This window comes from Mytilus edulis, chromosome 2 (assembly GCF_963676685.1).
Source record: "Mytilus edulis chromosome 2, xbMytEdul2.2, whole genome shotgun sequence".
NCBI lineage: Eukaryota > Metazoa > Mollusca > Bivalvia > Mytilida > Mytilidae > Mytilus > Mytilus edulis.
Genome location: NC_092345.1, coordinates 8,887,739 through 8,901,879, shown reverse-complemented (window position 1 = coordinate 8,901,879; position 14,141 = coordinate 8,887,739). Strand labels below are relative to the sequence as shown.

Genomic DNA, 14,141 nt, shown 5'->3' with positions numbered 1-14,141 from the left:
TGTTGTTTCTTATTTATTATTTATAACTGTTGATGTAAATGTCTTTTGGTTTTATGAGTCTTTGTTTACTCCTTGGTTTTGATTGTTATTGTCTTGCAAGGCCTTCATGCCAGTCAGAAAGTTTTCACCTTGCCTCTGCCTCATTTCATGGATCAGTAAAGTCCAAATCTCAGATACACTAAGCAATAGGTCTAGTATATTCAGTCTATGGAAAAACTGTTAGGTGTACATGTCCAATTGGCAGGTGTCATATGACCTTGACCTAATTGTCATGGTTCATTGGTTATAGTTAAGTTTTTGTGGTTTGGTCTCTTTTTCTGATACTGTATACAATAGGTCTTATATATTTGGTGTATGGAATGATTGTAAGGGGTACATGTCTAGCTGGCAGTTGTCATCTGGCATTGACCTCATTTTCATGGTTTAGTGGTCAAACTTAAGATTTTGAGTTTTTTTTTCTATTTCTATATGCAGTAGGTCAACTATAATAGGTGTATGGAAATATTTTATGATGTACATGTCAGTCTCACCTTGACCTCATTTTCACGGTTCATTGCTCAGTGTTAAGTTTATGTGTTTTGGTCTGTTTGTTTTAAACTACAAAAATAAGTCATCTATGTTTGTTGTATGGAAGAATTGTAAGCTGTACATGTCTGCCTGGCATGGTTCATCTGACCTTGACCTCATTTTATTGGTTTATTGGTCAATGTTTAGTTTTCTTGGTTATATAAATCTGTTTCTCAGAAACTATAAGTAATAGGTCAACTATATTTAGTGAATTGATAATTGTAAGGTGTACATGCATTTCTTGTTTGTTTTATATGACCTTGACCTCATTTTCCTGGATGATCCATCATGTTACGTTTAAGTGATAGTTATAGTAAATCTTTATATTTAGGGACGACATCAAAAGATCGATGTAGGATAAAAAACTTAAATCAAATATTTTTTTTTTTGGGGGGGGGGTCAACATTGCTGCAAGTTTTGTTAATCCAAAATCCATTTTAAAGATATCCCTAGCTATTGGTCAATCAATTTGTCAGTTAAAAAACTCGATTCCCGTTCGGGATGAAAATTTCAGGAACTCAACTTTCGGCTCTCCCTTGACACCATTTGCGAGTAAGGTCTTGAGGAAACGATGATAGTCCGTCGGAAGGGGACGATAAATGGCTGACCCGTGTTAAGAGAGAGCCATATCTCTTGCACGTTAAAGACACCCTTGTAGATTTCGAAAAAGAGTAGGCTAATGCCGCTACAAGACAGCACTTGCACCCGCAAAGTGGAAAGGGATTAATATAAGTTGCAAAACTTGTTTCCTAATCCACTATAAATAAATATGTTTAAACTAAAGTGAAAAAACTATGTGAATTAAGTTTTTTTTATCCTACATTGAACTTTTGATGTCATCCCTTAGGATAATCAACATAATTTCAATGATAAGAAAAGAAGGCGAGACATTTCAGCGTGTGCACTCTTGTTTAGATGAAGTTTTTGTTCGTGAACACTCATTAATTATCATCATATGCAGGGGCATTTTTTTTATATGTATATAGAACCATTAGAGTATCTTTGAGAAATACAAACATTCAGTTTCATCTTATAAAAACTGTTTCACACCTTAGAATTACATTTTTCTGGCCTCAAATTTTGAGTTTTGGGTACCAATCTGAATATTTAAACGGCCGCACTCGTGAAGCATATAAACTCAAGACAGATGAAATAGAATATACCCCGTCTCTACATGATACATTCCTATTTGTAGGGGTAGTTAATTTTTTTTATATATAAATTGTCGGATTCTTTAATTGACGACAAAATAATTTGTTAATTGTTAAGTGCGCGAAATATGACGAAAGTCTTTCTATTCAAAACACTTTCTTGACGAATAAATATTTAGACACACAGGAATGGTGTTCAATTAGAAGTCATGCAAAACACAACGTGTGACTTTTAAAAATTAGAAAAATGAAAACAACAGTTTTGGTCGGAGAAGAAATTGTTCCTATTGTCCATATGTTTTTAATTATCAGGGTCTGGATGATCGGTGTTTACAGAATTTAGAATAATGATGGAAAATTGCAAAATAAAGGTAAAAAAAAAATATCGAAAAGAGAAAAATATCGAAAAGAGAAAAATAGAGCAAAAAAATAGAGTAGAGAAAAATACCAAGGGCAAAAAAAAATGGGATGCTGAATTATAAGGAAAAGAGAATAATGGTCAGAAAATATCAAGATTAAAGACAATTATGACCCAAGCATTTAATTCCGACACCTCAATATATATGATAATAGCAATTTGTTTAGTTAAAAATGAAGAAAAAATGATTTAACCAAAAGAAAAAACGGCATTCTCCGTGTCGTGTAAAATATGTCCACTTTATTTTCGATCGCAATATTAATATATGTTTCATAGTGCATATGCATACTCAATCTAACTCAATACAAACAAAAATACCCTATACATACGCGTAAAATCAATTTGTATTTGTGTAGAACTTTCGGTAAGAATATAGAAAATTCTACTATGATCTACTATCATTGTCTTCTAAAAATAACATTCTAGACCATACTAGTATTAACCTTGAACTTGAATAAGTTACACAAGTTATTTGCGTCGTTTATATTTAGAAACAGGTATTTTACGTGTAAAAATTTCTACAACTTGCGAGAAGCTTGCTTTCAGGGTATATAAAAGCTAAAGAAAACAGTATGGTCTCAAAACGAATAGGACACACTATAGTATTGACACTAGACTACCAGCTAAAAGACAAAAATCGTAATCATGTCTTTTGTACCAATACTTTGGAACCGCAACAGTCAAAGACAGAATGATTCAGATGACATGTTCAGCTTCTTGGATGAGTGGAGCCCCCTTAGTTGGGGGTATGGTCGCCCCATGATGGCCATGCAGAGAAGACGCAGACCTGAGAATTCACTGGCCGATAGAAAATGGACATACAGCGTGAAGATTGGAGACTTCAATGCAGAACATGTCAAAGTGAAAGTAGACGACGGTAAGTGTTTATTCTGATTTTTAACTTTATAACAGAGACAATTTCAGTGGCGGATCCAGAGGGGGCATAGAGGGCGTACGTCCCCCTTTTGTTGGGACTCTTTTTTTTTCCTTTTTTTTTTTAAATCATTAATCAGACTATAGACTTTGACTCAATTGCCAATGGATAAACCTATTTTTGTCTACTTTGATGTGGATTTTTCTAAAATTTAGAAGTAACATTTAATTTACAAATTTGTGAACCGAATCAAAAGTAATCATGCAGTATTAATTTAATTGTGCTATAAGTGGATAAAGGGGTTCAACTGGAAAGAGGTGCGTGTTTTACGCAGCCCAATTTTGTCGATTTCTGTTTTCAATCGCCCTTTTTCCTTTTTGTTTTCTTTATAATTATGTGGAAGATCGATGTTCGCAAGCAAGTTGTCTTCTTTTTTTCAAAATTTTATTTCTTTATTTCATAGGCGGACTCAGAGAGGGCTGAGGGGCCCGCCGCCCCCCCCCCCCTTTTCATGCGAATGACAACATTTCACTGTGAAAATTTGTCCATGACAATATTTTTGTGTGTGAAAGACTGTCCATGAAGATATTTCTTTATCAAATTATTACAAAAACAGTGCATGATTCATATGATATATGTTATTTACTTCATATAGGCGGACTCAGAGAGGGCTGAGGGGCCCGCCCCCCCCCCTTTTTCATGCGAAAATAACATAGCGAATCACTGAAGCATGACTAGAGCCTTTAATTGAAGTCAACGGGCCCCTTACAAAAAGTTCTGGATCCGCCACTGAACTTCCTCTTCATGAGATAAAATTTCATGACAATCCATCTTATTGCACACAAAATATTACCTCCCTTTAACAGGACTAAATTACAAAGTATTTATCTGTAATAATTTTTTATATGCAGACAATGAAATTCACTCCTTCTCTGGACATTTTTCATAGATGCAAGATTGTCTTTGGGGAAAATATTAAAGGACAAACTGTTGCTTTACAAATAATCTGCAACACTGTTGCAGGGCTCAATTGAGTAATGTTTTGTTATATCAATTCCAAGTGAAAATATAGCAAATACTAGTTATTCCTACGGTATTTATGTTCAAACAATACAGAATAAACGTAAAATGATTGAAATTAATAGACAACCAAAATAGCGTAATTTGAAAACAGGGGGGATGGCTTAATATCGTTGAGTCGACATGACATATGGCATATATTCATTATTCGTATCGTGGTCATTATTATAATATGACTAATTCAGATCACGTTATTCGTTTACCTAAAAGAGTACAAAGTACTTTTATAATAGGGTTGGGAACTGATTATTTGATTTTCGGGGTAGCGGGGTTGGACTAGTATAGTTCTATTTATACACAATTATTTCGAGAATATTTAAGAATGTGACAGATTTAAAAAAAAAAATTGTTCTGTAGCGCTTAAACTCAAAGTTTTTTTTTTTTTTTATATATTTCAGGTAAAGTAATTATTCATGCTAAGTACACAGACGGTAATGATGAATGGGGAGATACTGTCGAGCGCACAAGGACAGTCCAGATTCCTGAAAATGTTGATGCCGAAAAAATTCACAGCTTCATGAAATCTGATGGAACTATGATGTTAGAAGCCCCTTACCGGCTGTCAGAGGAAAAGCAACTCCAAATTGTCCCACAAGAAGGTCGGGCCTTGGTGTCCAGTGACAGCCACAGCAATTTGATGACTTTCAGTGTCGACAATTATAGGCCAGAAGAGGTAAAAGTTACATGCAAAGATGGTATGTTGACAGCCCAAGGAGAACGACAGAGGTCTGAGGATGGTCATGAAATTCGTGAGTCGTTCTTTCGTCAGATGACAGTTCCCCGGTCTGTGGATGGGAAGAACATCCAATGTTTTAGAGATGATAAAGGGAATCTTACTATCCGGGCACCAATGGCTGAAGATGTTGAAATGGAACAAGCCAAAAAGTAGACCCATGGTGACTTTTAGATTTATTTTCAATTTGTCATCTTACCAATTGCTGACTATAGACATTTGACCATTTTATTACTTTATCATTTGATTTAGTGTTCATTGTTATTGTTTTTGAATTATGTTTGGATGCTTTTGTTAATTTGCTAGTGAACTTATGATTAAATGGTGCATACTTTCAATTTTATCAAAAAAGAGGAACAACACTTTAGATTCTTTTTGTTAACTAGAAACAAGGTTTTGACAAAAGCTTGTTTAACAATCATGTGTTATCTGCAAATGAACAATTATATCAGTATTTGTAGTGGAACAATCATTGAATTTTTGTAATGGAACAATCATTGAATATGGCATAATTTTAGTTCAATTTAAAAAAGAGAACATACATGTTACTTTATTTACTTTGTTGTTGTCAGAGATAGACATTAAATATCATTTATACAATGTTTTTATCATTTATGTATCGAAATGCAAGGGACCATTGATTACCATAATATTGAATTTTAAATGATTCGTTTTCCATATATATATTATATACATATTTAAAAAAAGATGTGATATGATTGCCAATGAAAAATCCTTTGACAAGAGACTAAATGACACAGATATTAAAAACACGGCCTTCAACAATGAGCAAAATCTTACCGCATAGTCAGCTTTAAATGCTTATTACCACAAAAACAGATCAAGTTTGAATTTTGGTGGCGTCACAAGGTTTTAGTTGTCAACTTCCTTTAAATGTAGAAATGCGGCATAGTGTTAAGTTTAAAGTCTCGTGTTTGATGAAAATGAATTAACCTTAAATAACATTGGTGTTGCCTGACATGGAAATTATATAAATTAGGGATAAAATTATAATGTTTTTATTTTAGTTGACTTGACCACAATGATATATAGCTCTTGCCATCACTTGCTCTCCGTCGTAAACTTTACCTAGATGTTCATTGATATGATCCACTACCCATCATGGCCGCTGTTTCTAAAATTAGAACAAGTTAGTTACATCAAAGCAGTTAGAGATCTTATGGGTAAAAATGAGACGCCGGTCAAGATCTGTCCTTCAGTTAATTTTAAGAAAAGAATACTATATTCAGTTGTAGAGATATTGTCCCTGAACTGTCAATATTTTGAAAATTTCGATGTTATGGTTAATTTATTGAAAAATGTAATTAATAGATAGAGATATCAAACCGTATAAATGACAGAAAATAAAATCCACAAATAAGTCACATATATGAAATCATTTGTTGATCCCTCATATCGACCAAAATCACTTGAAAGAAGATTTGATTGACTCTATGGGACGCATATTTAGCTCACCTAGCTAATTAGGCGGGTTCGCCCCTATATTCTGACACCCCATTAGTCCGACATCCCTTGGGTGGAGATTTGTCTTGTTAGCAGTCATGCCACATGTTCTTATTTTTTTTTACTAAGTTAACACTAGATAGAAAAAGTGTTCTGGCGGAATGCTGTTAGTGCGAATAATATTTCGATTTACTTGAGAAATATGATATAGAAATCACGCTTCTTTTGTCGTAATTTGGAAAAAAAAAATCGGCTGTTGTCTGCTCTATGGTCGGGTTGTTATCGCTTTGACACATTCCTTATTTCCATTCTCAATTTTAATTTTACTTCAAGGTAAAACAACATGCAACTACTACCTACGTAAAACCTGGTTTTTCTGTGGAGAAGTGTATCATTGGCAATCATAACACATCTTCTTATTTTTATGTTGCATGAGTAAGTTGGGGATTTTTTTTTTTTTTTTTTTTTTTTTTTTTTTTTTTGTACTCAATCCAGAAAAGAAAAAATGTATTTGTATATGATGTTACGCATGTTATTGGTGTCACTTTTTGTAACGTCGTATATATGTAACGTCAAAGTCGTGTACTATATTGACGTGTTGTATAATTGCCTTCCATCCTAGCCTTTAAACTGAATAAAAGGCAATACGGGTATACACCATGTTCTTTTTATTAGAAAAAAAAAAGAAAATATGAAGTATGCGTATTGTGTTCTATGAAGAAAGAAGATATTCAGTAATTGGTCATAAGGATTTGTCACCTATAATTTGTTACTATATTTCATAAAAATCTACGTTTATTCATAAAGAATATTAAGGGACTATTTTATGTTGGGTTTTAATCAAATTGGTACCAACAGAAGCAGAACTCTCATAGGTTTATTCGTTTATTTGGTGATATATTTGTTGGGAAGCGTTAATATACGTTTGTAAACACGAAATTTATTTTATCCTAAAATTTGCTTAATATTCCAACCAATTAATTAAAAAAAAAAAAAAAAAAGTAACTGAAGAAACATTTTATTTAACATAAATATAAGTATTTTTACATTTCTGCGACTTTCAACACATGGTTTGTAAATGCTGTCAAAATGTAGTTTTGCATAAAATTCTAATAATTTTTATATTCACTAACCGATTTATTTGTATTTTTAGAAAGCAAGAATTATAATAAAAAAAAATATATGTAAAACGTGCTTTTAATTTATTGCTTTATTGTTTCCTAAAATAGTAAATGGGTGTGAAAAAGATGAAAAATCCCTTGTTAAATTAATAAACATTACTGGTAAGAACAGAATTATATATTTATAGGTTTAGCTAACTATAACATTGTATAAAACAAGGTTTTAATCCACCATTTTCTACATAAGAAAATGCCTGTACCAAGTTAGGTATATGACAGTTGTTATCCATTCGTTTGGGCTTTTGATTTTGCCATTTGATTGTAAGAGACTTTTCGTTTTGAATTTTCCTCGGAGTTCAGTATTTTAGTGATTTTGATTTTTATATATAAGTATTAATATAAATTGACACGTTCAAACCGAAAATATTTGAAAACTGATTGATTGAGTGTTGGTGTTTCATCAGTATATTAAAGGAGAAGAAAATGTTTATTTCTATTAAATGGGCCAACAAAGAGCATATAATATGTCCCACGTTAGGGGAGGGTTAGGATCCCACTAACATGTTTAACCCCGCCACATTATGTATGTATGAGCCTGTCCCAAGTCAGGAGCCTGTAATTCAGTGGTTGTCGTTTATTGATGTGTTACATATTTGTTTTTCGTTCATTTTTTTATATAAATAAAGCCGTTAGTTTTCTCTTTTGAATTGTTTTACATTGTCTTTTCGGGGCCTTTATAGGTGACTATACGGTATGGGCTGATTGTTGAAGGCCGTACGGTGACCTATCATGAGTTGTTAATTTCTGTGTCATTTAGGTCTCTTGGGAGAGTTGTCTCATTGGCAATCATACCACATCTTCTTTTTTTATACAATACGAGACATTATTTATGACATCAACAGGAAAAACAGAAAACATGGTGTCAAAAATTTGTATTATTTGCAGAGGAAACCGCAGTGCACGATCATCGGCCGTAAGCCAACCTTGACAATCCTAGTAAATAAGGTTCATCGAATTTACAACCTCGATCCTAATAATTACTGTAGATATACTTCGTAGAAAGCTCCGAAAACCAGGCCTCGGAAATTCTTGAAATGATAACAAAAAATATGGGTATGATTGACGATGAAACAATTCTCTACCAAAGAATTTAATAACTGCAGATCACCGTACGGCCCTCAACAATGAACAAAATCCATACCGCGCAGTAAACTATAAATGGCCCTGCATTAGAATTATGTAAAACAATTCAAACGAGAAAAGTAACGGGCCCACGACTAGGGTCAGGCACATACAGAATGTGGCGATGTTTAACATGTTTGCTGCATGACCCTCTCTAACCTAGATGTATACACATAGAAATACATATAAGATGAATCTGATGATCAGTAGTTGTCGCTTGTTGATGTGGTCTTAAGTGTTTCTCCTTTCTCGTTTTTTACATAGATTAGACCATTGGTTTTCCCGTTTCAATGGTTTTACACTAGCAGTTTTTGAGACCCTAAATAGCCTGCTGTGCGGTGTGGGCCAAGTTTCCGTGTTGAAGACCGTACTTTGACCTATAATGGTTTACTTTTATAAATTGTGACTTTGATGAAAAGTTGCCTTATTGGCACTCATACCACATTTTATATCTATATAACAAAAACACGTGGACGTGACCGAGGACTTGAACGTCCGAACAACAAGTACAGATCTGAGATCATCTGAGAGTACTCGCATTTATACATAAATAACTTTTTTAGCGATAACTGAAAACATGCAAATAACTGTCTAATCAATCTTGTCTGCATACTTATCAACATTTGCATATCTGTTATTTTTTCGTTCTTTGTATGTTTCAAATACATCATTTTTTTTTTTAGATTTTACAAAGTATGTATGAATGTGTAAAATACATAAAATGTCAGGTTCTTTGTTTGTAGAGAAAAATAGTTTTTTTTAGAATTATTAAGGGAGAAAAAAGTAGCGAAATACTTCTTAATGAAACACCCTTTTTTGACAAATGAACATAGTTATACATATAAAAAAAATGTATATTGAAAAAATTGTTCCTGAAGCCTATATAATCTGTCATATGTGTTTACCTTTACACATAGGCATACAAAATGGTACGTGTCGATGACGGATCCAGGGAGGGGGAGGTGTTCCGGTGGTTGGAACCTCCCCTCCCCTTTTTTGACCGATCAATGCATTTGAATGGGGACGTGTGGTTGGAACCCCCCTTTTATCCTGGGTTGGGAAGCCCCCTTTTAAAAATGGCTGGATCTGCCCGTACGTGTAATATTGAAAATTGTGTTTATTTCAATCACGTAATGAATAAGATCGAGCAATCTAATTAAAAACCGATCTCTCATCGCACCCGTTTTCTAATATGTCGCGAGCTCCAACGCGACATATCAGAAAACGGGAGCGATGAGAGATCGGTTTTTAATTAGATTGAAGATCGAGTTAACTCTTAGATTTTTTTAGTTGCTTTCTAATTACCATATGCATACTTATTTTAATTACATTCAGAATCCTTTATATACTTCTCATTAATCAAATGTTTTGTTGAAATGGTGTTTAACATCCAGTGTCAAATATTACATACATATAATATTTCAATTAACTACATTAGTGTGTTTTTTTTTTTTGTTTTTTTTTATCAAATTAAAAAAAAAATAGTTTTCCCGAAAAAACCAAAAACAAAATAACAATGCCACCCAAAAAAGCCTGTACCAAAAAGATGACGGCTCGGTATGTTCACATGAACACTGTTTGAACGGCTGTGGTTAAGTTACCCGTTTAAGCACAGTGATGAATATCTACTTTCTCTTTGACTTTGAATTTATCTAAATAGCATTCATATTCAAATTGATTAAAACAAAATGTTATACTGCCAAAATAATGAAACGGTTTGTATGTATATTTTGGGGGTCTAAAATAAAGTCTGCTGGATGTAGATGAAATAGAATACAATAGAATATGAATAGATAATCAATATTTCTAAAAATAACATTCTAGATCATACTAGATTATAACCTTGAACCCGAATAAGTTATTTACGTTGTTTATATTTAGAAACCGGTATTTTTCCTTTGTTTACATTCTACAACTTACGAGAATCCACCTCTCGAACTATATAAAAGCCGAAGAGACAGTATGGTATCAAAAGGAAACGGACATTCCATGTTAACAGTACTAGACTATCATTAACCAGGTAAAAATCGAAATCATGTCTTTTATCCCAGTACTTTGGAACCGCTACAATCAAAGGCAGAATGATTCTGAGGACATGTTCCACTTCATGGATGACTGGAACCCAATGCCCTTTAGCTGGGGGTTTGGCCGCCCCACGATACAGAGAAGACGCAGACCTGAGAATTCACTCGAGGATAGAAAGTGGACCTACAGTGTGAAGCTTGGAGACTTCGATGAACAACACGTCAAAGTAAAAGTAGATGGTGGTAAGTATTTAATTGATAATAGCTGGGACGATCATAGATATTTGGCGACAGGACATTTTTTCTGAAGCCCTCGTCCTTGTTTTCTATTAATTTTAGGAAAATGAATAAAATGGAAATAACGTACGTGGTATGAAAAATTTGCCTTTCGCTATGAATATCAATTTGTCTTTCCACAGCGGTCACTGATAGATAAGATATTTTTTATTCCAATTATGGGCCCCAAAGGGCATAAACATTACAACATCAATAATTTTTTCATAATACAATACAAACAATGAGATAAAAAAAAAAAAAAGAAGTTAAACGAGAACTATTTAAGTTCTTAAAGAATACGTAGATAAAGAATCTATAGTATGTTGGTTTTTTTTAATACTAATGCATTTTATTACAAGTGTGGTTGATATAGATAACAAACAAGCAGCCCAAAAAGAAAAAAAAAGAAAAATAGATATCCACATATGTATAGTACACAAAAAGTTGGATCAATTAAATATATAATAATTAGCCAAAAAGAAAGTAGAAATTAAACATGTCCATGACTCATCCTGTGTCAGCAGCAAATAGGAAAGCATTATGGTTTCCTAAAGGCAGCTGACACCAGGGGACGATACCTTATGGGCCATAGGCATGTAAAATGTGTGTAAATGTCTCTTTCCTACCTGTATCAAAAGCAAACAAGGAAGCATCATAGGTAACTTGAATGCAGTTGATACCAGGGGACGATGCCTCAAGGATATAAGAGAACATTTGAATAAATAATATATCTTAACAATTATTATTTTTTTTTTTTAATCGGCTAGTATGTTTGTGATATTCAGATGAATATAATTTTCTATGTCCAATCAAATGTATATACACACATAGATTTCCTTTAACTAATCTTCACTAAGGAAGATGTTTGTATATAAAATTACATATTATTTTAAGTAACTCAACATTTTCTACACTAAATAACCAGATAATTTTGCTTTTACTGTTCATATGATTAAAATAAGAATTATATTGTGCAATACTAGCTAACATACAATTTCTATCATCCTCAAATTTGTTACAATCAAATAGAAAATGAGCCTCGTCTTCGACAGTATTGGAAGAACATTTATTACATATTCTGTTAATTCGGGGAATACCCTGATATCTACCTAATTCTATTTGTAATCTATGAGAAGATATACGTAATTTAGTAAAACTTCTTCTAAGTTCAAAATTCTTTATCAATGTTAGATATTTTTCAAAACCAAAATTTGTTTTATATAAAAGGTAGGTTTTCAGTTTACTGTCTGAAAATTTATCTATTTGTTTTTTCCAACAGCTAATAAACAATATTGATAGCTTGGTTTGTATATATTTCTTAAATTTGTATAAGGATTCACAAAATGGAGCATTTATGGCATTTGTATAGTCAATACCAAGTATTTTAAAAACAACATTTATTGAACCATACCATGATGTTATATTCATGTGATGTAGTGTCTTTGATTGTGTATATGCCTCTTTTATATCATGATGTACGATAAAAACAAAAATTATGTGAAACCTTCATGGATTTTTATGAAATTTGTGTATGACCAAATTACAGTATCCAGAGTAAAATTTTGAAATTATTTATTTTCATTTATCTGTTTTCTGCTTATAAACGGACTTTTTTTTTGCAGTTTTACAAGTAGATATAGTCTGGGGTTAAAGTTTGTTACGCATCAATTACTTTGTAAAATATTCATAGAAATCCATGTGTAAATTCATATATTCTCGCATAGTGGCTATGCTTGAAATAAGACAGCAATTCAGAACAGGGTATTTGATTTCTTAGTATTAATGTTAGGGTAAGGGGATGATCGTTTGGTTTATTGGGGCTCGGGTTATGGACGAAACAACCGTTTAATCCTTATTCGGGTTGGTTTAATCCAAGATTATATATTATGGAATTCGGTAGAGTAAAAAAATATTCGTGAGCGCTTAAACTCAACAAGTTTTTTTTCTATAATTCAGGTAAAGTAATAATTCATGCTAAGTACACAGACGGTAATGATGAATGGGGAGATACTGTCGAGCGCACAAGGACAGTCCAGATTCCAGAGAATGTTGATGCCGAAAAAATTCAAAGCTTCATGAAATCTGATGGAACTATGATGTTAGAAGCCCCGTACCGTGTGTCAGAGGAGAAGCAACTCCAAGTTGTCCCACAAGAAGGTCGGTCCTTGGTGGCCAGTGACAGCCACAGCAATTTGATGACATTCAATGTCGAAAATTATCGGCCAGAGGAGGTGAAGGTTTTATGTAAAGATGGAATGTTGACAGCCCAAGGAGAACGAAAGAGGTCTGAGGATGGTCATGAAATTCGTGAGTCGTTCTTTCGTCAGATGACAGTTCCCCGGTCTGTGGATGGGAAGAACATCCAATGCTTTAGAGATGACAAAGGGAATCTTACTATCCGGGCACCAATGGCTGAAGATGTTGAAATGGAACAAGCCAAAAAGTAGACCTAGTGTGACTTTCAGTTGTACTTGATTAAATCATCTTATTAATTACAGACTATAGACATTTTAACTCATTACTTTATAATTTGATTTTGTGTTCATTGTTATTTATTTTTTTTGACTGACGAAAGTCGTAATTCTTGATAAAAAGAATATGTGTAAAATGTGTTTGCGAACCAATAGTTGCATGATGCATACCGTCAACTCAATAAAACTTGCTGTTTGCAAATTTTTACCCTTTTTGAATAATAAAGATAACATTTTGAGAAAGCTTGTTTAACAATCATGTATATTTTGTAATGGAATATATCATTTCATGGACTATTTGCATATGAACAATCATGTAGAACAATCATTAAATATCGCATAATTTTAGTTCAATTTGAAGAAGAGAACATGTTTGTTACTTTATTTACTTTGTTTTTGTCAGAGATAGACATTAAATATCATTTATACAATGTTTTTATCACTTATTTTACAAACTCCTAGGAAACATTGATTACTGCAATATTGCATTTCAAAGTTCTTGTACTTTAGAATAATATTCTTAGCTAAAATTGAGAAAGGAAATGGGGAATGTGTCAAAGCGACAACAACCCGACCATAGAGCAGACAACAGCCGAAGGCCACCGATGGGTCTTCAATGTAGCGATAAACGTCCTTCAGCTTGCCCCTTAAAAAAATATGTATACTAGTTCAGTGATAATGGACGTCATACTAAACTCCGAATTATACATAAGAAACTTGAAAAAAAAAAAAAATCATACAAGACTAACAAGGCCAGAGTCTCCTGAGGCACAAAATTGC

The 14,141-nt window shown here is 33.1% G+C and overlaps 2 protein-coding genes across 2 annotated transcripts; both read left to right on the top strand.

Moving 5' to 3' along the window:
- The first annotated feature begins 2,606 nt into the window (after positions 1 to 2,606).
- LOC139511389 (protein lethal(2)essential for life-like) lies at positions 2,607 to 5,423 on the top strand. Its single transcript, XM_071298086.1, has 2 exons — positions 2,607 to 3,013; positions 4,489 to 5,423. The coding sequence occupies exons 1-2, from the start codon at positions 2,782 to 2,784 to the stop codon at positions 4,977 to 4,979; spliced, it is 723 nt and encodes a 240-aa protein (XP_071154187.1). The 5' UTR covers positions 2,607 to 2,781; the 3' UTR covers positions 4,980 to 5,423.
- Positions 5,424 to 10,478: 5,055 nt separating this feature from the next.
- Positions 10,479 to 13,792, top strand: LOC139511390 (alpha-crystallin B chain-like). Its single transcript, XM_071298087.1, has 2 exons — positions 10,479 to 10,857; positions 12,847 to 13,792. The coding sequence occupies exons 1-2, from the start codon at positions 10,626 to 10,628 to the stop codon at positions 13,335 to 13,337; spliced, it is 723 nt and encodes a 240-aa protein (XP_071154188.1). The 5' UTR covers positions 10,479 to 10,625; the 3' UTR covers positions 13,338 to 13,792.
- The last annotated feature ends 349 nt before the right edge of the window (positions 13,793 to 14,141 follow it).